This window comes from Biomphalaria glabrata, chromosome 13 (genome assembly GCF_947242115.1).
Source record: "Biomphalaria glabrata chromosome 13, xgBioGlab47.1, whole genome shotgun sequence".
NCBI classification, from domain to species: domain Eukaryota; kingdom Metazoa; phylum Mollusca; class Gastropoda; family Planorbidae; genus Biomphalaria; species Biomphalaria glabrata.
The window spans coordinates 28,349,100-28,374,674 of NC_074723.1; the positions used below are offsets into that span (position 1 = coordinate 28,349,100).

General features: G+C 33.3%; 2 protein-coding genes across 3 annotated transcripts in view; one reads left to right on the forward strand and one right to left on the reverse strand.

Annotated features, from left to right (window-relative positions):
- Positions 1–278: 278 nt before the first annotated feature.
- Positions 279–2,382, forward strand: LOC106062883 (uncharacterized). Its single transcript, XM_013221197.2, has 2 exons — positions 279–439; positions 1,174–2,382. Exons 1-2 carry the CDS (start codon positions 382–384, stop codon positions 2,145–2,147), a joined length of 1,032 nt encoding a protein of 343 aa, XP_013076651.2. The 5' UTR covers positions 279–381; the 3' UTR covers positions 2,148–2,382.
- A 1,479-nt stretch (positions 2,383–3,861) lies between these two features.
- The window catches only part of LOC106077873 (cytochrome P450 4F4-like), a 31,840-nt gene continuing 10,126 nt past the window's right edge, over positions 3,862–25,575 (reverse strand). For both annotated transcript variants that reach the window (XM_056008042.1, XM_056008043.1), the window contains exons 2-13: positions 23,767–23,916; positions 22,492–22,639; positions 18,074–18,261; positions 14,715–14,839; positions 13,329–13,391; positions 12,148–12,277; positions 11,505–11,640; positions 10,048–10,171; positions 9,132–9,262; positions 8,406–8,553; positions 7,104–7,169; positions 3,862–5,523 (exon numbers count right to left, since the gene is read on the reverse strand). In XM_056008042.1, the coding sequence (XP_055864017.1) occupies positions 5,424–5,523; positions 7,104–7,169; positions 8,406–8,553; positions 9,132–9,262; positions 10,048–10,171; positions 11,505–11,640; positions 12,148–12,277; positions 13,329–13,391; positions 14,715–14,839; positions 18,074–18,261; positions 22,492–22,639; positions 23,767–23,907 (1,500 nt within the window). In that variant the 5' untranslated portion in view covers positions 23,908–23,916 and the 3' untranslated portion in view covers positions 3,862–5,423. The remainder of the gene's footprint in view (positions 5,524–7,103; positions 7,170–8,405; positions 8,554–9,131; positions 9,263–10,047; positions 10,172–11,504; positions 11,641–12,147; positions 12,278–13,328; positions 13,392–14,714; positions 14,840–18,073; positions 18,262–22,491; positions 22,640–23,766; positions 23,917–25,575) is intronic.

Below are 25,575 nucleotides of genomic sequence, written 5' to 3' on the forward strand. Positions count from 1 at the left end.
GTTTTGATAATGTATTGTTTTTTAAAAAAATTAACCCAAAAAAAGTTCGCTTTCAGAAGATAAAAAGTAAAAGTTGAACAAATCATCAAATTGAATCTCCAATGTTTTCCAGTTTTTTTAGATCTAAAAGTGATAGAAAGAAAGATGGAGGGTCGTTAGAAAAAGTATTAATTTTGAGCATGTCGGTGACACATGAACCCCAGTGAGTGTTTTTTGAGTGTAGCATATGGCAAAGCAATTTGTTCACCCACATGTTACGCACCCAACATGAAAACAAATAAACATGAACTTGTCGCCAGTCTATAAAAGTCACTTCAGTTAGTTTGTCTTGACCATTATCGTACACTTTTGTTTTCTTGATCTGAAACTGAAATCAGCACTATGATAACGATTCCTTGTGTTTTCCTGTGTGTATTGTATGTGGCTGTGTCGTGGGCAGGTAAGAAATCTTATACACAAGGCATCTATATAGGCAAGGCCAGATTTACGACATTACATTCTTTGAGGCGTCCTCCATTTTAAAAAATATTTATCATTCTAAACAAAATATACGATTAAAACATACGAAAATAATGGAAAGGAAGTACAATTAGTAATGATTCTATTTATTTTAAATCAATTAGGCAATGACGAAGGCCGAAGTTAAAAGTTTCAAACTCTCATACTCTATCACGTATTACATACATGAGCTGCAGTTTGAAACTACTTCACGTGAGCAGCGATTTGCGAGACTGGGAGGGAACTTTTGCATGTCTAAAACTTACTCCTGTTCAGTGACCTTCAACGTCATCTATCCTTTAGTCTGTTAACCGTTGTGGCGCCACACAACATTTATTTATCTTTCTCAATCACTCTATTTCTTTCGCCTTAGATAAAACTTCGTTCATTTGCCATAACATTAAAAGTAGTTTTTAGGATTGGTAGCCATTAACCTTGTCGTCCCCTTAAAAAAGTTGTTGCCTTTTAAGGTTGGCTAAGAAAAAAACCAAAGCGCATTGAGAAAGTAAAAGCATGAAATTTCGCTTAACAAAAACAATTAATAGAAATATTTCTTATCGAACAGATTTATTCTTGTTAGTATAGATCTATTACAAATGTACATGACCGTTCCAAATTTAATTGATACAATTACACTTTTTTCAAATTTTTCTTGTTTTAATTTTTCTTTTATAGCTACTATCGATATCAAGCCCAATGTTATCACAGTTCCTGTAACAAGAAATCTGGAGATCGTCTGCTCATTGAAACGTGTGAATACGCCAGAGTTGTCAGCCCTGTTTTCCTTGACCTTGTTGCACTCCAACGCTATGGACGAACCAAAGTTCACTTCCCTAGCGTCCGTCAACACGTTGGATAACAAAATCAGCACATTCTCGTTGGACGAATCAGCCACTGTGGCTGGACTCATCAACAACAGCGGAGAGTCTTTTCTTCGACTCACATGGAAAAATCCAATGTCTGAGAAATCTGGCCTCTATAGATGCAGCTTTAATGGCGTCGGTGTCTTGGGGAATCCACTGACTTTAACCAGCACAGGAGCAGTTGTTGTCTCAGTAACTGACTATGACAGTCTTACCGACAAAATGAAAGCTTTTGAAAATTCGTCGAAGGAGTTAAAGGCTAAATTTGACATTTTGAGTGACTATACCAATAATTTGCATATTAATTATAATTCGCTGATTTCCAGATTGTCGCGATCTAGAGACGCGGCATTCTATTCTACTTCAAGTTTTAATGGCAGTCGATATTACCTACCTAGAGACTTAGACGTCTTGCAGGTCACGTGGGCGCAAGCTACATGTGAATTGTATGGCGGACACCTGGCAGAAATTGACTCCAATGAAGAGTTCCACTTCGTTCGTAACTTCTTGGTCAGTAAAAATTTATTCGACGTGGTGGTCACAGGGGCGAATGACGAGGAGAAAGAAGGAACTTGGATTTACAATCGTAACAAGGCCCCACTCAAGGTTTTTAACTGGGCGACTACCGAGCCAAACAGTGGTCGTATCGCTAACTGTCAATGCTTTTGGAAAGGGGGCAACTGGTACATGGCGGACGCTCGTTGTGTCTATTTTAACAACAAACCAAACGATGGCTATGTGTACAGCTATCTGTGTGAAATGCCAGAGTCTAGTACAGACGTGTAAATTTGTTGCACAATCATTTCGAGTTGAGTTGCCAAGTTAAACAAAAATGTAACATTTTTAATTAAACAACATGGCAACTAAATGTGAACAGTTTTAAAGTATTTCATACCGGGTTATAAAGGAAAATGATGATGATGATAATGTGAAGAATCATGTATGTACTTTAAAAAATAAGAAAGAAGTAAAATATAAAAGATGCTTACAAAAAATAAAGTTTATTTTGAGCGAAATTGCATCAATTATTTTGAATAAATTATTTAATCAATGTTAAATGACGCAAGATGTATCCATAAACTTGCAATTTCCATCTTCTACACTAAAGAGTTCAATAATCTACTAGATATGTATGCGTGCGTTAATTGAGCTGTGCTGTAACGTCTAAAAAATTAATTTACTTTGAAGGGAGGTAATATTAATAATCGTGTTTAAACATTTTTAGAGTTTTTATGCTTTGACTCCCTTCTGCAATAGCAAAAGCCTATATGGAACCAAATTAATTGACTACTATAAGTTTGTTTTCGAGTCCAAAGATTAATGAAGAATAAAGTATTTCCCTTGGCTACGCAACTGACTACTATATAATTAACTAATGGGTCTTAAAAAATAACATGAGAAAGACAGATGGAGTGAGTTGATATTTATTATAGACGCTGTAAAAATGCCAACATAGATTTATGTGATTATTTCTATTTATTTATTATTGTTGTTTTTCAATATTGTTAATTACTACCCCCCCCCCCCCACAGTTCAACATGAATATCGAAATAGAAGTTTGAAGCAAAAGTTTAATGCCAGTGCACATGCTGTACATTGACATTTAAATAATAACTATTCTTAGAAAGCATATACTAACTCACGCTGTCTGTCTGGTAAAAAATTTGAACACGTTATTTCTCCCATTCTCAGATCAAAGTGAAACTTAACACTTAGTTATTTATTGTAAGGAGTAATCAATTCACAAATTTAACCAATTACTGGTAATTAATTATTTGGTTTAATATCAGCAAAGGGAAATAAATACTACTTATTGAGAGATGGGACTATATGTGTGGAGTTATTACCCTTTTAACGTTTTTTACACTTTTTTTCTTCCACTTTGAATTCTGGGATCAAGTTGAAATTTTGCTTAACTATCCATAGTCAATGACTAATACATGAATCAATATAAACATGTACCAAATAGTTGATCAATTAGTCTTTATTATTTGGGTAGAGGCCCTAAAAATCCCAAAATTCTAAATCCCAGTCTTCACTGAGATTCGAACCCAGGACATCAGGAAACCAAGAGGTTAAGCACTCAGTCACCTCCCCCCCCCCCCCACCCTGATGCTTCTGATAAGAAATCCTAATTGAGCTTCAAAATTAACATTTGGTTTTTTTATCCGTAGTACTTAAGCATAGCTTCTAATTTTTTAGGCTGTGATGTAAATTTAATTTTTACCAACGAAGGTAACGTCAATAGTTGTTTTCAAGATAATCTTACATTTATATCCTTTTGGCAGGCCTTTCGGCATTTCTTGTTCGTCATCGATGATGGGTGCATCAAAAGTGTTATATTGGCAAGTGAAATGTCCAAAGAAAATACAAAACTTTTAGGCCTACGTTTTGTCCCTAGTCTGTTGGAGTGTCTCTTCTGTTGCGATATTATTTTGAACGGATCCTTTGTTGTTACCTAACAAAACTTTGAAATGAACAAAGCACACAACAAATCACAGGAAAGCCATTCTGAGTACTTTATTTACTAAATGCACTAAAAATAATTCCACAAATCTAAACCATAAACAGAATCATAAAATTATCTTTCTTAAGCCAAAATATTAATAAGAATTAAATAGAGGTAAATAAAATGAACTACTTTTCGTTTTTGAAAACTAAACCTTTAAATGTTGTTACGCTATGCCAGAATGAACGTATGCAGTTATATAAACTTTACTCCATTTTTACTTAGAATGCTGACAAATATTTATATATGTGTATAATCGTATGTAGAATAGTCTGGTCTAGATTTATCTTAACTAGTTTAGTTTATTTAGACCTTGTAGGGGTCAAAGATTTATGGTACATGCTAATTAACATTCATAGTAAAAACAAGCAAAGTAAAAATACTTTATAAAAAAAAACAACAGATCATATTTTTGAGTGAAGGGAGAGCACGTTAAATCGCTGCCAATCTATCAACATTGTATTGTATATCTCCCCTTGTTCTTAAAAAAAAAAAAAACACAAGTAATTAAGAAATTAATTGTTGTTGATTTTTTTTTTTTTTTGGATTGATTCATGTTTTCATTCAATGAATAATTGTACACAGTTTCTACTTGATCCTAGAATGAGAAGGCAGAAATAAAAGTGTACAAGAATCCACCCAAAGATACATGGAGTTAATATCAGCTTTGTGAAAAAAAAGGCAGTCCTTGTACATTTGAGTTGGGGGAGGTTTTATCTCATCAAATGTTTGGATTATACTTAAAATTATAATTTAAAAAATAATATATATATAAAGAGATTTAGTATTAGCTGCTAAACTTGGTCTGAACACGTGACTCTAATGTACAGAGTAACTTGTAGTATCAGTTCTAACACATCTCCAGACATAATTTTTATGAACCTTTTCATGAGACAAGCAATCAAAACAAATGTGATGTAAAAATGATACCTGAATCTAAGTGTCAATGATCACATGCACAACAAGAAAATAGCAAGGTTTAACATTTAAAAGTTTATGAACATGTTCTATTACAAATATCATACACAAAAGTGTATTTAAGTTGTATTTTTTTATACAAGCCCAATGCCAATAGAAAGTATTTTAATTGTTATTTATATCACAGTAATATAACTTATGATTGTTTATACCCTTAAGTACTTTGATATCTAGCTTAGCTTATCTTTTCATTTCCCTTCAAGTGACATTGATTGTTGTGAAAGAAATAAGATGCAGAGAAAATCCAGAGATCATACAATTAGCTCAGTGGTAACCAGAAATCATGCATTAAGCTCAGTGGTAACCAGAAATCATGCATTAAGCTCAGGGGTAACCAGAGATCATGCATGAAGCTCAGGGGTAACCAGAAATCATGCATTAAGCTCAGTGATAACCAAAGATCATGCATTAAGCTCAGTGGTAAGCTTGGATTCTATTTTTAGACAAGCTAAAACACCATTATAAAAACAAATGAATTATGGGACATAGTCAATGAGTTAAAATATTCAAAAGTATACATTTACACATTGCAAGGTAGATGTATTTCAAACTATACAATCTTTTCTTGAGAATCTTTAGCGAGGTGTGGCATAGATTAAAACTCCATTCTCTGGTTGCACAGTGACGTAGGGTACTCTTCGAACAACGTGATTGTCATCTAATGTAATTTTGAAACTGAAGATAGCAACAAAATATAAAAGCAATCTTGAGAGTAAGAGTAAATTACAAAAAGCTTTTTTGGCATATATTAAAGAGATCCTTTGCTTGTCAAATCACCAAGACCTAGAGCTCATGAATATAATTAACAGAAGCATTAGTGTAAAAAAAAAGAAAAGAAATACTGTAAAAATGTTCTTATCAGACTGAATTCTATAACAGTTTAGTAAAGTTCCCCCTTTTCAGACCTTGCGATCTATAGGGCAGTTTATGTTAAGGTCATGCCAATGGTTAATGAGCAGGGTGTCATGAGGCCAGCACAACGATCAACAGCATTTACTTTCCTCAACAAAAGTTGGGTAACCATTACAGTTGGATGGACTCTGGGGTGCCCTAAAAAACTGAAAATTCAAAATACAGTCTTTACCAAGATTTGGACCCAGCCAGTACCCCAGGCTTTGAAGCCAAGTGCTTAACTACTAGGCCACTGCGTAAAATATTCCTTAAAGATTTTTTTATTACGTGTCAAGTCTAACAATTCAGAAAAACATATAGATCAGTCTTTCCACAGTAAAAAACAAGATTACAAAGGGACTTTGTGTTTTCACACAAAGGAATATTCTGATATTTTGATTGTCCGAAGTAATAAAAACTCAAAGATTCATTTGGTGTTGCTTTTAAGTTAATAACAAACTAATAGCCTATTATTGATAAAGAGATTTTTAGACTTTTGGAAAGACAACTATTGTACATGTATAATATGTCAGAAGAACGGTTTTAGATAGTCTTTTGGCATTGTTTTGTAACTGGAAAATAAAACTATCATGTATCAAACTAGTTCTTTGGCAATCTCTGCTTGATGTCTCTGATCAGTTATCAACAGAGCTATTGACATTTTGTGAATTTCAAATGGAGATGAAGCATCTCAGAAGTATGGTTATCAGGAACAGGCAGTTACATTGTTTTGAAAAATAACTTCATCATTGTCTTTCACAAAATCTAGTACAAAAAGGTAATGTTAAAACCAACCCTTGCCCTCTATTTTATAAGAGAAAGGTATAGAATTGTTTACACTGAAGTATGTGCTTTACTGTTTTTGGGCCCAACAGGCCCACTGGGCACTTGACTTGAATGCGCATATAAGTGGTTCAACTATGCAAATGACCAGCAGGGGATCATTAAATTGAGGCTTATGAATAAATACAAATATTCTATTTTGCTCAGTGTGTTTATATATACATAAATCCAAACTTAAGCAGACCCCATTTTCTTCGTAATATCACAATTTAAAATGTTTGCTAGGGCTTCATGAACCCAGGTGTATTTGTATTATAGTCCCTTTTATTCAACATAAGGCATTTTATTTCTTTGCTTTTTCTTTAAATTTTTTTTTTTGAGACTCGGGCCCTGAGTTAAGTTAAATTCAGCACTGAGTGCTGGAGACATCTATGAGGATGTCTCTGTAGACACTATTTTCAAAAGATTCACCAGTGTTCTCAGGTCTTAACAGAGTCTACTAAGTTTTGCTACTTTATACTGTTTGAATTTTGAAGTGTAGTTATCTCCCTTTCCCTACACAAGGTTCTATAAATACTCACTTCTTTATTATTCTGCTAATAGTCGTCTTCATTTCATTAAGTGCAAAGTTTTGACCAATACAGTTCCTGGGGATATAGATAGTAAAGAAATGTATATAGACTATAGATAAAAGTTGTATAAGTACTTAGCTAATGCTCATGAAGATGTTCTAATTCTTTATGTAAAGCCTATTAACTTCCTTTAATATACAGATACTGAAATAGGACATTAACGATAGATCTATATATATGGCCTTTTTCAGTCGCAAAGCTACCATGGATCATATTATAGAAATGAGATGAGTGCCTGGGCATTAGCTATGGTTCCAATGATGTCACCAAGCAGTCTCCCCTCTCCACACAGCTGATGTATCCAATGAAACGGCAAGTGCTGATGCACTTAGGGGTCAGCTGCATTGAAGTCTCTGCCAGGTTGTAGCACTGAGTGCTGTAAACTGCCTAAGGGTAACAGCAATTCAGTTTCCCATCTCCTAGGAGTGTAGCCAGCTATGGCTAATAAACTCCTCCTACCCAAAGCTTACTTGTTAGGCGCCCTTCTGTTATTGAGAACAGTCCCACCTGACTCAATATCTGAGCCACACGTGAAGGCCAGGAGTTGGACTGGTTCTCAGAGGCTTTTTGAGACACACACCATTAGAAAGCATTTTATTGGTAGTGGATTGCTTATTGCTATTACCACTTTCTGCAATGACAACCTATTAAAACCACTGTAATACATGTAATACAGCGTAATTCAAACAATTTGAAGCACTCACCCATAAAACAAAAATTTTCTTCAATTCAATAGGTCTACTTCCATTCCTTTGTTTATGCCAAACTAATTTAAGTACACCAATTATGTTTTTACAGATAAGCCAGGTATGCCATAAAAGGTCGTCAGTTATTCTTAACTATTATTATGCAAAGTACCCTTTAATTAAATGATCACAGCTAGCTCTCCAACAGTTAAACCAGTTATTGTCCTTTAGATAGTGTAGATCTCCTTCTTAAGTTATGCCAGATACCTTTCTTAAACTACATTAAGTACAAGTACCCTTCTTAAGGTATGCCAGATACCTTTCATAAACTATGGTAAGTACCCTTCTTAACATATAATATGTTATTTGCCTTAGCTAATTTATGCCGAGTGCCTTGAAATAGAAACATAGACAAATAAAAGTAATGATTAAGTACTGTTTTTCTTATATAACCCCTTTCATTATGCTTGGTTATTTCATTGCTGAACTTATTCAGTTAAGCATCGTGTTTAGGCCTACATGTAATAGTTATTCATTAGCTAATCATTGTAATATCAAAACTTACCTTGGCCCGGCAGAAAACGGCACAAACTGGAATGGGTCCATTGTTTTCAGATTGTCTGGATGAAATCTCTCTGGTTTAAACTGTTGGGGTTCTTCCCAGAGAAGTGGGTTGTGATGAAGTAAGAACAACTGAATTGTTAATCTCGTGCCTGGCCACAAAGTGTGAAAATATTCATTTGTATTTTGATTATCTAATTTATGAAAAAAGTATTCTATTTATTATTTAACTTTGATGGCTGCTGACACCAATAAAACAGCATTGAAAAAGTGAAGTGCAACATTTCAAATAAGTCTTATACTTGTGTCCATTTAAAGTAGCCTTATATTTTGGTTTTACTGATTTAAAGAAGCATTATACTTGGGTTTTCCAATTTTAAGAAACCTTAAATTTGGATTTTATTATTGTTCATATAAAAGGGCAAAAAGAAAATCTTAATTGTCCCTCAGTGGACAATGGTTATGCTTGCCATGGATGTAACAAAATATATAGGGGCTGCATTGCCATGGGAAATATTGCATTCCTCATAAATTTTTAAACTCCAAGACAAGCCTTATTGCACCATAGTAAAGGTTGAGTCTTCCTTACCTCTCTTACTCTGATATCAAACATCTCTTTCAAAGTCTATGTCACTCTCCATAAAATTTGCTAAGTTAAAACTTCAAAATTTATAATGCTGTAACTTACAGACTAGAACCTATGCTAAAACACAATGAGCCTTTTCCCTACCTGCTGGTATGGTAAGCCCATGAATAGTGTAGTCCTCTGTTGTTCTTCTTTCAATACCTGGAACTCCCCCATGTAGTCGTAATGATTCTTTGATGCACATAGTGGTGAACTCCAACTTCTGAAGGTCATTCCTGGGAATACAATTTTTTTAATCAATATTTTTCTATATTTATGAATAAAATAGACCTAGGCTACTTATAGAATTTTTAATATAAGGCTTTTTTTCTATAAGAAGTGAAAATAAATGTGTGAAATATCTAAGAGCTTCTGTGTCAATTTAATTGTATATTTCTGTCTATTAAGTTTTCTAAAATTAGTAACAAGATAAAATAATTACTATTCTTTAATTTTCTCACTTGAAGACAATTCCTTATTATGTACAGAATAATTGTACAGTTCTGTTTCTAACCTATCCAGATGATTGCTTATGTCAAGTACACCAGTTGTGGGGGCAGAGTGGTAAAACTCTTGGCTTCCAAAAGTAGAGGGGGTTGGTCATTGAGCAAGCTAGATGACACCCTTTTAAAATTTGGCTATTGAAATAGAAAGCTTTTGCATCATTTGCCCTTTAGATTGTAAGGTCTGAAAGGAAAATTTACTTCCTTTTTTAATATACCAGTATGTCAGTTTATAGTCTATTCCTATTCATGTTGGTTAATGAGAATTTCATATATCCAGGAACCACTGGTACTCTAGAAGCTGCCTGGTCGTGCGGTTTGTGGGCTGGACTGTCGTTCGGATTTATCGTCGGTCGAGGGTTCAAACCCTGCCCGCTCCCATCCCTCGTCGTCCTGCGGGAGGTTTGGACTAGGAAGTAAACTATCTTCAACTCTGAAGGAACATCCGAAACATGTAAAACATTTTACAAACATTTTTACAAACATTTTAAAGTATTTCATCTAGTCTACTAACCTACCATTCAATATATTCTCTGCCTTCCAGAACATTTATAACTTCCTGGTAGACTTTCTCCTGGTATTCTGGGTGTCCAGCTAATGTGTACAATATCCAGGTCATACTACTGGCTGTGGTGTCGTGACCTGAAAATAGAATAAATTTTTTAAAACCTTTTAAAATCTATTCTAGAAGAATACATTTGAAATCATACAACAAGCAAAATATACAAAATATATTATTTTAAAAAATAAGCAAAGGGAAAAATCTTCACATGTATAGCTATATATATCAATACTGTAATTCAGTTCCCCTTTTAGATATCAAACAAAATCAATTAATTACCACTGTTTCATTAACTGATCGTTTAATTTTTATTGATTCATGTTTGCTGGGTAAAATTGTGCAAAGTTTCAATGATCCAAGAATGAGAAGTAATGTGTTCAAAATTAGTACCAGACAGACAGAGTGAGTTGATATAAGCTTTGTACTAATGAAGATACATCTGTTGATAGGATGATAGACAATATCTATGTCACAGCAAAAACTAGTCATGTAATTCTCATACATAATGGTCAAATTTCTAAATGATTCTTCTATGTGAAGCAATCTTGAAGAAGTCAACACACAAAATATAAAGATACTCAATCTGAAGAGCTCTCTCTTGGAATTTAGAATTGCTATCCATGAATGGGAAAAACGAGCCTATGAATGCTCTACATAAGATAGTGTCTTGTCTTCATTGTTGGCGTTTCATGTTATGCAACAAAGAGGCCAGCCAACACCAAAGTAATAGCAGGCAATAATGCAACAGATCCAATCTGTTTGTGCTTGAGTAAAATTGTTTTTTCAGAGCGAAGATGAAACTTCACAGCCACCTTTGTTTTCCTAGAAAATGAGATTGTGAGATTTAGAGGTTGTGAGATTTAGAGGTTGTGAGATTTAGAGATAGTGCTCTTCTTTGATCACGAGGAGTAGCTTTTTATTTAGATAGTAAATAATGGGGGGAAAAACTGCCAATCTCAAAAAAAAAATATATATTTTAAAAAAAAATTGTTTAAAAATGCTTATCTATATCAATACAGCAGAAATTGACTCCTTTTTCTATGGAAAACAAAATTATTTAAATACCACTAATTGAGTTACTAATTGGTTAGTTTCTTTATTGATGGACAATGAATAATTACCCAAAATTACAATTACTTGATCATAAACTGGGAATCGAGAGAAAAAACTTGTATAAAATGTAGTAATGGGAATAACTCCACATATACAACCATTTATTTCAATAAGCAGTATTTATTTCCCTTTTCAACACCAAGCAAAATAATCAATTATTGTACAAAAGATTTTACCAGACAGACAGATAAAACAATATTACAACTATAATATTTAAATTCCAACTATAGTTATTTTTACTCTGTTTCAATTGCTAACCAAATGTTTGTACTAAAGACAATTCTCTACAAAGTTAATTACCAGCAAAATAGAAGGTATCCACTTCATTCCTAATCTCCAAGGCAGACAATCCTTGTCCATCTTCATCTTTTGCTGTCAGCAAAATATCCAAGAAATCTTTGCATTTTTTGTTCGACACAAGATCAGGATTAGCTATCTACAAACAAGGCCCTTGTTATATTATATATTTTTGTATAATTATTACATACACTGTTGTTGTTGTGTGTGTGTGTGTGAGTATTTACAAAAGAGACAAGCCAAAATGGAGAGATGAGAAAGAAAGAACTTTATACAAATAGGATAATACCAAAAATATGAAAGGGATGACTGCCTGCTGGTCGTGTGGTAGATGATGGTCTTGATAGTCCGAAGTTCAAACCGTGCCTGCCTCACTTACCCACCATCTTACGAGACATTTGGGCAAGTATGTAATAATCTTTGAGATAATGTAATAATCATCCAAAACAAAAGAAAAAAAAGCAAAAAAAATTGTTACATATTAACTACAAATATTATTTTATTTGGGGTTATTTCTAGTTATATTGCCATTCTAAATTCATAGCAGCCTTTAAACATTATTAGGAATAACTGATAAACCTGCTTTAAATATTGATACTAAAGAAATAATTGTAAATGAACTAAAAACAAAAGATTTACGACTAACAAGTTCTTGCTTTCGTTTCTCAATGATTTCCTCTGAAGCCTTGTGAGCTACACTACAGAGATGATAAAATCTTTTACCATGAGACGTCAAGCGATACAGACATTCAATGTGATCATAAAAATGGGGAGATCTGGTGTCAAGAATAAAAAAAAAAAGAAAGTAGTTTAATTAAACAAAATCTAATAAAATACTCAGAAAGACACAAAGGTACATTCCTTGTTCCATATGCTAGGACAAATTTATAAAAATGCTCCCTCTTCCCTAGTGCTACTAGAGCATGGAATGGGTTGTCTGAGCCAGCCAGGAAAACCGATGACTTGGCAGAATTTAAGTCACTGGTTAACATGCACAAATAGCCTAAACGGCACAAACGCATTATTTCATACATGTAAAATTCCTTTATGCTAGCAAAATTCTCATTTCTGTTTGTGGTTCCCCCTGGGGCATAGGCCATTGTTGGGAAAGGATTTCAGTGTGCATTTAATCTTATTATTGCTTCTTCTCTCTGTACTGTAATATTATGCTTGGTTTTCCAATTAATAAGCTATTTTAATAAAACAAGCATCTATCATGTCTAGTTACAAAACATATCATTTCAATTTCTGAAATATGTTAAGTTCCCAAATATATCAAGTCAAGTTCCCAAATATATTATGTAGAGTTCACAAACATATCACATCAAGTTCCCAAAAATATGTCAAGTTTACAAACATATCTTTTCAAGTTCCCAAATATGTTAAGTTCACTAACATATCATTTCAAATTCCCAAAATCTGTCAGGTTCCCAAATATATCAAGTCACATTCCCAAACATATTGTGTAGAGTTCCTAAACATATCATGTCAAGTTCCCAAATATGTCAAGTTCCCAAATATGTCAAGTTCCCAAATATGTCAAGTTCCCAAACATATCATTTTAAGTTCCCAAATATGTCAAGTTTACAAACATATCATTTTAAGTTCCCAAATATGTCAAGTTCACAAACATATCATTTCAAGTTCTTAAATATGTCAAGTTCACAAACATATCATTTCAAGTTCCCAAAATCTGTCAGGTTCCCAAATATATCAAGTCAAGTTCCCAAACATATTATGTAGAGTTCCCAAACATATCATGTCAAGTTTCCAAAATATGTCAAGTTCACAGAAATATCAAGTCAAGCAATAATTAAAGAAACTTACATTGATCTGTCTGACCATAAAGTATTGAGCTCTGAGATCACCGAGGCAATATTATCTTTCAAGCTGTGAATATTTTATTAGTCAAAATAAGGAAAATCCAAATATTTTATTAAACTGATAAATAAAATTTGACATTTCAATATTTAAAAAATAAAGCTTATAAACGTCTCTAAATCTTCTAGAATAAAAGAGTTTAGTTGGTACTTTAAAAAAAAGAGACATATTCTAATTAATTAAATATACTGAAGCGCCATTTCTATTGTAGTAAACAAAAGGTCAAACGTAGCATGTATAATTTGATTTAATCAAGATTTGTCAAACAGTTTTGATTTCTATGCAGGACATACATACATATATGCATATTCCTTACATTCAACTTTATATATTAGATGATGACTATTATCATTTTTGCTACTATAGAGCTCTTCCATAAGGTATTCCTCAGTGCGTTCCATCCAATGTTTTGTTTTTTGTTGCTGACGTGTGCAGGGGGGGGGGGAGCTGGACTATGAGAGATTGTCCGTGCTGTCTCTGGGCACTTAGCTTGAGTCAAATCTTCAATGGGATTCAAACTGGAGCTCTCTCAGGGAGCCACGCAATATAAGCCAATCAAAACTTTGTTTTAGAAGACTTTAAACCTATGTTCTAATTATTTTAGAAGAAGTTAAACCTATGTTCTAATTATTTTAGAAGAAGTTAAACCTATGTTCTAATTATTTTAGAAGAAGTTAAACCTATGTTCAAATTATTTTAGAAGAAGTTAAACCTATGTTCTAATTATTTTAGAAGAAGTTAAACCTATGTTCTAATTATTTTAGAAGAAGTTAAACCTATGTTCTAATTATTTTAGAAGAAGTTAAACCTATGTTCTAATTATTTTAGAAGAAGTTAAACCTATGTTCTAATTATTTTAGAAGAAGTTAAGCCTATGTTCAAATTATTTTAGAAGAAGTTAAACCTATGTTCTAATTATTTTAGAAGAAGTTAAACTTATGTTCTAATTATTTTAGAAGAAGTTAAACCTATGTTCTAATTATTTTGGAAGAAGTTAAACCTATGTTCTAATTATTTTAGAAGAAGTTAAACCTATGTTCAAATTATTTTAGAAGAAGTTAAACCTATGTTCTAATTATTTTAGAAGAAGTTAAACCTATGTTCTAATTATTTTAGAAGAAGTTAAACCTATGTTCTAATTATTTTAGAAGAAGTTAAACCTATGTTCTAATTATTTTAGAAGAAGTTAAACCTATGTTCTAATTATTTTAGAAGAAGTTAAACCTATGTTCTAATTATTTTAGAAGAAGTTAAACCTATGTTCAAATTATTTTAGAAGAAGTTAAACCTATGTTCTAATTATTTATTTAGTAAACATTAAAAGCAATTTACTCAGAATTCTGGCAATCAGATTTGTAGGAAAACGAACACCTGAGGATGACGTCCATAGCATGTCGGTGCAGTAGGGAGTAAATATCAAAGGACTTTCCTTGTTTGGATTGCTCCTCAATTTTCTCCTAATAAAACAATAATTACATAATATTAATAGTAAATGTTAGAGATAGAATTAGCTGGTACATTAAGTATCGTTGGGATCACGGCCACATTTTTATATGCTTGCGAGTCTTGGGCGCTAACTGCAGAGCTAGTGAGAAGGATCTTAGCAATGGAATTGAGATGCTACAGAAGGATCTTAGGTATCAAATTTAAACCGAATCACAAACCAAGAGATTGGAAACAGGGTTACTGCAGCGACCCCACGATGACCTGTTAACTAGTGTAAAAAAAAACGCAAACTAAAACTCTATCGCCATATTACAAGGTCTTCTGAGCTCGCAAAGTCTTTCCTTGAGGGAACAATACCAGGAAAAAAGAAGAAGAGGCAGACAGAAAGCGATAGGAAGACAACATAAAAAAATGGACGGGCCTTCCATTGGAAGACAGAGACGAAAGGAGAAAGACGGTAAAAAAATCTTGGGTGGTGCCCCAACGGCCCAACAGACTAAGTGATATGTGAATGTGTTTGTCTGTTACAAATGCTTGTTTTGGTTTCCTCTTAGTAAAGACTAATTTCTATATGTCAGTCAATTGATTGAGAAATTAAGATAGCAGTTCTGAAGTTCGCCCTATTTAAGAGGTCTAGCATGGCAGTTATTATTTCTTTCTTTCAATTACATGTCCTCTTATTTGCTTGTAAACTCTTCATGGGTTCAAAAGTTGGATACTGGACCAGGATTTCGAAAATCTTTGGGGAAAAAACTAGCCAAATGGCCATAAAAATAATTGACAGGCCTGTCATTGAATGAAATTCTAACCAATGCAAAAGACAGAAACTGAGAAAGACGGCAAACAGATCTTGTATGGTGTCCCAAAGGTTCAACAGACTAAGTGATAAGTGAAGGTACGATGATTTGGCCACAAAGTGCAAACTCTACTTTGATAATTATAATATTTTCAAAATATTAACAATTTATATTAAAAATAAATTTGGTCTATTTCGAGCTCATGTTTGCACAGCGTCTTATGTAGAAATCATTGTCTTGACTGCTTGAATAAATTTGTGACAATATAGGCCTACATCTATATATTTAATTCTCTTTATGGCTCAAGAGTTATGACACCACGTAAAGGAAAGGATAATAAGTGAAAATTAAGAATTTGTATTACTACCTGCATAATTACTTTACGAGCTTTGCGTGTAGCGAAGCCATACAGTATATCATACAAATTATGTTTCCTACATAGATCACGCTCAATAGCAAGAATCACCAAATGTTTCAATCTATATTCGAGAATTGTTGACCTCAAGTAATTCTTCATTCATTTGAGGCGCGAGAAGCTTCTTTCACCAGATTCCACAATTACCGGTAGGCTATTGCATAATGCCGATTTTTTTATTATCGCACGTAGGATTGGCGTTTTTCATTTTGAATGACACCCCAAAAGGACATTTTTTTGTCTACATATTTCAGGAGATTTGTATGAGTTTTCAAAAGATTTTAATAATTTCTGGATATTTCCATGACTTTTTCGCATATTTTGCAATTTCAGGAGATTTCAAGGAGCTCCTGGTAAATCCAGTGGCGTAGCAAGGTACCCGTGGGCCCGGGCTTAAGAACATCTTGGTGGGCCCCCCTCCAGCCAATAAGACAAATTTAGTGTGTGACAAAAATGAGTAATCTAAATGCATTACATTCCAATGTAAAGATCGTACCTTTTTTAAAAAAAATAAGTTATTCGAATAGATGGTTTTGAGGTCATACGATGAGAATGCATGGGCATTGGCATCGTATTGGTTTCAAAATGAACCACCGCAAGAAAACAAAGAAACAAACAAACTTTGAATGGATGGTTTTGAGGTTATACGATGAGAATGTATGGGCATTGGCATCGTATTGGTTTCAAAATCAACCACCGCTGGAATCCGCTATCGGAATAATTTAAATAGGCATTCGCTGAACCTCCAAGAAAACATTTAACATCTATATTTCATTTAGTATGGGGATCCAACCCAGGACTTGTGTGACAGGCTCGAGCTAAATGGGAGATGGCATAAACACGGCTTGGTGTTGGACCGAATTGATGTTGGAAATCAAGTGACAGTGCTTCTTGTGACAGAATTAGAGACAGTATTATGTCATAACGTTTGATTCAGATAGGACTGCATATAAGTAATAGTGTCTCAAAAGTCAATGTTTTTACATCTTCTTAACAGAGTTAAACTTAAAAGTGTTTCAAATGAACAAACAAATGTTCTTCCTAAGTTCTAATGTGGGCTCCAACTGGCCTTGAGGCATGGGCCCAAGCGTAATGAGCTCCTTCGCGCCATGGTTGCTACGCCACAGCTGTGGGCCCCTATTGCTTGTGGGCCCGGGTTCATTGAACCCCTTCGCGCCATGGATGCTACGCCACTGGGTAAATCAAGAGGCTGCTGGAATTTTGTTATAAGTTATAAAATGGCTTAATTTAATAATTTACACCTAGGACTATCGCGGGTCCTTTGAAAGTGTGGGGCCCACTTCGGTCGCATAGGTTGGGGTTTGAGTATCAAAAAAATGTCACCAGCTATTACCTTTAAAAAAATGTATGTTACGTTTTAAGATCAGATATTCTTTTGAATTAAAGTTATATATATCTATATATATAAATATTGTTGTAACCCTGCCCTGCACCAGTGCTTGAGGTGCGCACTATTGGACTAGTGAACGTAAACAGGAAGACACTAGAAGAGAGAAAATAACAGTGCTTCAGGAATTGTGAAGAGTCTGAATGTTTGGGAAACTAAGAGGCCAACTTTTGTGCTGCCTGAAGGTTGTAGTAGGGACCTGGAGCGAAGCGGGGAAGGCTGTCGTTGGTCCACATTCGGGTTAAGTAGCAAAGGACTGGTATACTTAGTAGTAAGACTCTGAGGAAGCTGAAGGATGAATCATCGTGTTATGTGTTTACCCTAGTGAATAAACACAACTGTGTTGAGTTGCATGCCTTTTCGTTGAGTGCCTACCCTAGAGTTGCAACAATATATATATATATTGAGTTATTCTTGTATGTATTTAGCAGGGTCGCCTCGGTTGGGTGATTTATAAATATTTTTTGTTTGGTCGTTGTGCTGACTACGTTTTTTTATTACCTTTGGTAGTAGAAAGAAAATGGACTTATTTAATCAAACTTTATCTTTCACTCTTTCATTAAAACAGTCAAGAATGCAGTTCCTACTTACAATTAAAACAGTCAAGAATGCAGTTCCTACTTACAATTAAAATGTCGGCACACTGGTTGTACACCTCGATGTATGGTTTCAAAATGTCAAAATGAAAGGCAGGAGTCAAGAGCCTGCGATTTCTGGCCCAACCTGGTCCGTTGGAGAGAATGAGACCCTCACCGAGCCAAGGAACGCCCATGTCATAAGAAGTGGCTAAAATCTTAGATCGTGGCTTGGGCGCTGTAGTTTGAGGAATATTGTGATACTGAATATGTACATTGTGATACTGAATATATACATTGTGATACTGAATAAATACATTGTGATACTGAATAAATACATTGTGATACTGAATAAATACATTGTGATACTGAATAAATATATTGTGATACTGAATATGTACATTGTGATACTGAATAAATATAAATACATTTTGATACTGAATAAATACATTGTGATACTGAATAAAAATATTGTGATACTGAATATATACATTGTGATACTGAATATATACATTATGATACTCAATATATACATTGTGATACTGAATATATACATTGTGATACTGAGTATATACATTGCGATACTGAATATATACATTGTGATACTGAATATATACATTGTGATACTGAATATATACATTATGATACTGAATATATACATTGTGATACTGAATATATACATTGTGATACTGAATATGTACTTTGTGATACTGAATATGTACATTGTGATACTGAATATGTACATTGTGATACTGAATATGTACATTGTGATACTGAATATATACATAGTGATACTGAATATATACATAGTGATACTGAATATATACATTGTGATACTGAATATATATACATTGTGATACTGAATATATACATTGTGATACTGAATATATACATTATGATACTGAATATATACATTGTGATACTGAATAAATACATTGTGATACTGAATAAATACATTGTGATACTGAATAAATACATTGTGATACTGAATAAATATATTGTGATACTGAATATGTAGTGTAGTTTGAGGAATATTGTGATACTGAATATGTACATTGTGATACTGAATATATACATTGTGATACTGAATAAATACATTGTGATACTGAATAAATACATTGTGATACTGAATAAATACATTGTGATACTGAATAAATATATTGTGATACTGAATATGTACATTGTGATACTGAATAAATATAAATACATTTTGATACTGAATAAATACATTGTGATACTGAATAAAAATATTGTGATACTGAATATATACATTGTGATACTGAATATATACATTATGATACTCAATATATACATTGTGATACTGAATATATACATTGTGATACTGAGTATATACATTGCGATACTGAATATATACATTGTGATACTGAATATATACATTGTGATACTGAATATATACATTATGATACTGAATATATACATTGTGATACTGAATATATACATTGTGATACTGAATATGTACTTTGTGATACTGAATATGTACATTGTGATACTGAATATGTACATTGTGATACTGAATATGTACATTGTGATACTGAATATATACATAGTGATACTGAATATATACATAGTGATACTGAATATATACATTGTGATACTGAATATATATACATTGTGATACTGAATATATACATTGTGATACTGAATATATACATTATGATACTGAATATATACATTGTGATACTGAATAAATACATTGTGATACTGAATAAATACATTGTGATACTGAATAAATACATTGTGATACTGAATAAATATATTGTGATACTGAATATGTAGTGTAGTTTGAGGAATATTGTGATACTGAATATGTACATTGTGATACTGAATATATACATTGTGATACTGAATAAATACATTGTGATACTGAATAAATACATTGTGATACTGAATAAATACATTGTGATACTGAATAAATATATTGTGATACTGAATATGTACATTGTGATACTGAATAAATATAAATACATTTTGATACTGAATAAATACATTGTGATACTGAATAAAAATATTGTGATACTGAATATATACATTGTGATACTGAATATATACATTGTGATACTGAATATGTACTTTGTGATACTGAATATGTACATTGTGATACTGAATATGTACATTGTGATACTGAATATGTACATTGTGATACTGAATATATACATAGTGATACTGAATATATACATAGTGATACTGAATATATACATAGTGATACTGAATATATACATTGTGATACTGAATATATATACATTGTGATACTGAATATATACATTGTGATACTGAATATATACATTATGATACTGAATATATACATTGTGATACTGAATATATACATTATGATACTCAATATATACATTGTGATACTGAATATATACATTGTGATACTGAGTATATACATTGTGATACTGAATATATACATTGTGATACTGAATATATACATTATGATACTGAATATATACATTGTGATACTGAATATATACATAATGATACTCAATATATACATTGTGATACTGAATATATACATTGTGATACTGAATATATACATTGTGATACTGAATATATACATTGTGATACTGAATATATACATTATGATACTGAATATATACATTGTGATACTGAATATGTACATTGTGATACTGAATATATACATTGTGATCAGCATGTAGAGTGTGACAATAAAGAAAGAGATTTTGATGGGGGAGACAGAAACTGGAATATAGAGTTTCACTTATAGTTAAGAAACTAATAATGAATTAACAAACACATAGTTCTTCACACAAACCCTTAGTTCTACAAACACTTGGTTCTTTAAACAAACCCTTAGTTCTACAAACACTTAGCTCTTTAAAGAAAAACATTTAGTTCTTCAAATAAACATTTAGTTCTTCAAACAAACACTTAGTTCTTCGGGGGGGGGGGGGGGGGGGACGGGGACATTTAGTTCTTCAAAGAAGTTCTTAGTTCTTCAAACAAACACTTAGTTCTTCAAATATTTAGTTCTTCAAACAAACATTTAGTTCTACAAACAAACACTTAAGTCTTCAAACATTTAGTTCTTCAAAAAACATTTAGTTTTACAAACAAACACTTAGTTCTTCAAACATTTAGTTTTTCAAACAAACACTTAATTCTTCAAACATTTAGTTCTTCAAACAAACACTTAGTTCTTCAAATATTTAGTTCTTCAAACAAACACTTAAGTCTTCAAACATTTAGTTCTTCAAACAAACATTTAGTTCTACATACAAACACTTAGTTCTTCAAACATTTAATTCTTCAAACAAACACTTAAGTCTTCAAACATTTAGTTCTTCAAAAAACATTTAGTTTTACAAACAAACACTTAGTTCTTCAAACATTTAGTTTTTCAAACAAACACTTAATTCTTCAAACATTTAGTTCTTCAAACAAACACTTAGTTCTTCAAATATTTAGTTCTTCAAACAAACACTTAAGTCTTCAAACATTTAGTTCTTCAAACAAACATTTAGATCTACAAACAAACACTTAGTTCTTCAAACATTTAATTCTTCAAACAAACACTTAAGTCTTCAAACATTTAGTTCTTCAAAAAACATTTAGTTTTACAAACAAACACTTAGTTCTTCAAACAAACATTTAGGTCTTCAAACAAACACTTAGTTCTTCAAACAAACTCTTAGTTCTTCAAACAAACATTTAGTTCTTAAACAAATACTTAATTCTTCAAACATTTAGTTCTTCAAAAAACATTCAGTTCTTAAAAAAATAAAAAATAAAAAAATTAGTTCTTTAAGCAAGCTCTTAGTTCTTCAAACAAACACTTAGTTCTTCAAACATTCAGTTCTTCAAACACTAAGTTCTTCAAATATTTAGTTCTTCAACCAACACTTAAGTCTTCAAACATTTAGTTCTTCAAACAAACATTTAGTTTTACAAACAAACACTTAGTTCTTCAAACATTTAGTTTTTCAAACAAACACTTAATTCTTCAAACATTTAGTTCTTCAAACAAACACTTAGTTCTTCAAAAAAACATTTAGGTCTTCAAACAAACACTTAGTTCTTCAAACAAACTCTTAGCTCTTCAAACAAACATTTAGTTTTTAAACAAATACTTAATTCTTCAAACATTTAGTTCTTCAAAAAACATTCAGTTCTTCAAAAAAAAAAAAAAAAGTTCTTCAAACAAGCTCTTAGTTCTTTAAACAAACACTTAGTTCTTCAAACATTTAGTTCTTCAAACACTAAGTTCTTCAAATATTTAGTTCTTCAAACAAACACTTAAGTCTTCAAACATTTAGTTCTTCAAAAAAAGAACCCTAGTTTTTCAAACAAACATTCAGTTTTTCAAACAAACATTCAGTTCTTCAAACAGTCATTTAGTTCTTCATTAATTAACTATGTATCTGAGCTACGTCACTAACCTAGGTAACTTAGCGTGAATGCTCTATTAAACATCTCTCAACACACGTACCTGAAGACTTTAAGATGTGTCTCAATACATCTGGATGGTAAGCTACCACGATGGGTAACAGCGGTCCGGCCCACCAAAGATGGAAGTATTTATATTTCTTGGCCATCTCAAGTTCAGACGCTAAACCTTCTTCGTTATTTCCTGGATACTTCATGAGATCAAACAGTTCTGAATTACAAACTAACAAAACTATGGTGCCAACTTATACACCAAAAGGCTATTTTGTTAAAGTATTATGGGTTTTTGTTTACGGAAAATTGATGGAATTTTGTCTATATTTTAAATTGTTTTATAGAGAAAGAAATCTGGCTTACAAAAAAAAATTTTGAAGTCAAAATACGTCACTAACTAACTCCCAGACATGCGATATACTAACTCATTGACTCAACTATCATTACTTCTTATCTTATATGAAGATGATTACGTCCTTCGCGTCATGCATCTAGTCATGAATGTTAACCAATGACTTAAATTCTGCCAAGTCACTAGTTTTCCTGGCTAGCTCAGGCAACCCATTCCATGCTCTAATAGCACTAGGGAAGAATGAGCTTTTGTAGAAATTTGTCCAAGCATATAGAACTAGGAATGTGCCTTTATCTTTGTACTTTCTAAAAACTTTACAATGCTACCTTCTCCCTTGAAAAGAGAAACATTTTTTCACCCTAGATATCACCATGCAACGAATCTATCTAAAATGGTGAATCCGTTTTTTTGTTTTGTTTTGTTTTCAGTTCATTTTCTAATAATGACGTCAATACAAACGTTCAGTGATTTGAACCAAAACAAAAAACGAGCAAAGTCTAAAAAAAAAATACTTTAAATTGTGCAAAGTTCCAACTTGATCCGAGAATGGGAAATGGGAGAAAAACCGTGAAAAGACTTGAGCTACACAGACAGAAAGACAGAGACGGACATACGAAATTAATGTAAGCTTTATAAAGAGGGAAGAGCTTGCAGAATCATTTCAAGGAGCTCCAAAGTGGGCGTGAACCTCAAACCAACAAAATCTGCTAAGAAAGAATCAAGATACTAAAGATTGAATAGTGAGTCTTTCTCGATATATGCCACTAGTAAAAAAAATGGGTTTGGAACTTATGGATTGGAACAAAGAGATTTGTAGGCTGTGGGGTGACTGTATGGCAAGAGTTGTGTCCCAATCGTTCTATAATAATTGGAGGATGTAAAAAAAAATGTCCCTGTTTTATAAAAAAAAAACAACAACATTAAAATTAAACCAACTGTTGCCCTTTAAGATCATGTATCATAGATACTTACTAAATGCATTGTTCCAGTTACATAGCTATAGCCAGGAGGAGTTGGCAGCTTAAAATATGCTCTGCGATAAGCGAAGAAGTTGATAATGTATTTGATCAGGAAGTATGCCAGAACGGCACATGCAGTGTACGTCAAAATCATTTCTTTTGACTGAAATAAAAACATACATAAGCACAAGTTAAAGCAGCGCTTCTCAAAATGTGGGGCGCACCCCCTTCCAGATAATAATGTTTCCGTTTTATTTGTAAAACCATATTTGAGTAGAAATCAAGGAAAAACTTCGACAGTACCAATGATTGAAGTTTTACAATGAAGTAACGTCTTTTCATTCTAAAGACCATTCTATTGCTTTCACGCGAGGAGTCTGCAGTAAGATAGATTTAAAACAATTCTACAGTTGTTTAAATCTAATCTAAATTTAGAAAGGTCAAGTTTAACCCAATCTGCTTACTTTCGTTCTGTGAAGGTGTTTTGTGGGAATAAAATAGGCCCGCTTTAAGACATCTTCCTAAACACGTGGGTGATCTTACAACGATCTAGCCAATCACAAATGTGTATGCTCTATGGGCGGAAGTGAGTAAAGTGATACCAGAATTCTCCAGCCAGAAGTATGTGTTGGTGTGTGGAAGGTGGATATAAGCGGGCCGTTATAATCAAACTAAACCACTAGCGGATCCAGAACTTTGGAGTGGGGGGGGGGCGATTTTTTTCCAAACCCTAACCCTAACGCCCAGTAAACCCTAACCCTATGCATAAACGTGCGTACAGCGCGCGCGCGCACATATATATATATATATATATATATATATATATATATCATTTCTCAACCTTCGGCGAAAAACAAAACAACTGGGGCAGAGCTATAAGGCCCCGACGACAAAAGTGTTTTCTTGCTTTTTTCACTGTGGAAACGTATTCTCCTGACAAGTACACCTCATTATTCATCAATGGAATTCGGGGCGAAGCCCCGACGCCAAAAGCGTTTTCTTGCATTCTTCACTGCAGAAACGCATTCTCCTGACATCTACAGCTCATTATTCATCAATGGAGTTCGGGGCGAAGCCCCGACGCCAAAAGCGTTTTTTTTTTGCATTCTTCACTGCAGAAACGCATTCTCCTGACATCTACAGCTCATTATTCATCAATGGACTTCGGGGCGAAGCCCCGACGCAAAAAAGGTTTTCTTGCATTCTTCACTGCAGAAACGCATTCTCCTGACATCTACTGCTCATTTTCATCAATGGACTTCGGGGCGAGGCCCCGACGCCAAAAGCGTTTTCTTGCATTCTTCACTGCAGAAACGCATTCTCCTGACATCTACAGCTCATTATTCATCAATGGATTTCGGGGCGAAGCCCCGATGCAAAAAAAGGTTTTCTTGCATTCTTCACTGCTGAATCGCATTCTCCTGACATCTACAGCTCATTATTCATCAATGGACTTCGGGGCGAAGCCCCGACGCAAAAAAGGTTTTCTTGCATTCTTCACTGCAGAAACGCATTCTCCTGACATCTACAGCTCATTTTCATCAATGGACTTCGGGGCGAGGCCCCGACGCCAAAAGCGTTTTCTTGCATTCTTCACTGCAGAAACGCATTCTCCTGACATCTACAGCTCATTATTCATCAATGGACTTCGGGGCGAAGCCCCGACGCAAAAAAGGTTTTCTTCCATTCTTCACTGCAGAAACGCATTCTCCTGACATCTACAGCTCATTTTCATCAATGGAATTCGGGGCGAGGCCCCGACGCCAAAAGCGTTTTCTTGCATTCTTCACTGCAGAAACGCATTCTCCTGACATCTACAGCT

Excerpts from the sequence above, each read along its gene's own strand:
- LOC106062883 (XM_013221197.2), top strand. The coding sequence starts at position 382 with ATGATAACGATTCCTTGTGTTTTCCTGTGTGTATTGTATGTGGCTGTG. Across the intron at positions 440-1,173 it reads TGTGGCTGTGTCGTGGGCAG|CTACTATCGATATCAAGCCC; the intron begins GTAAGAAATCTT and ends TTTCTTTTATAG.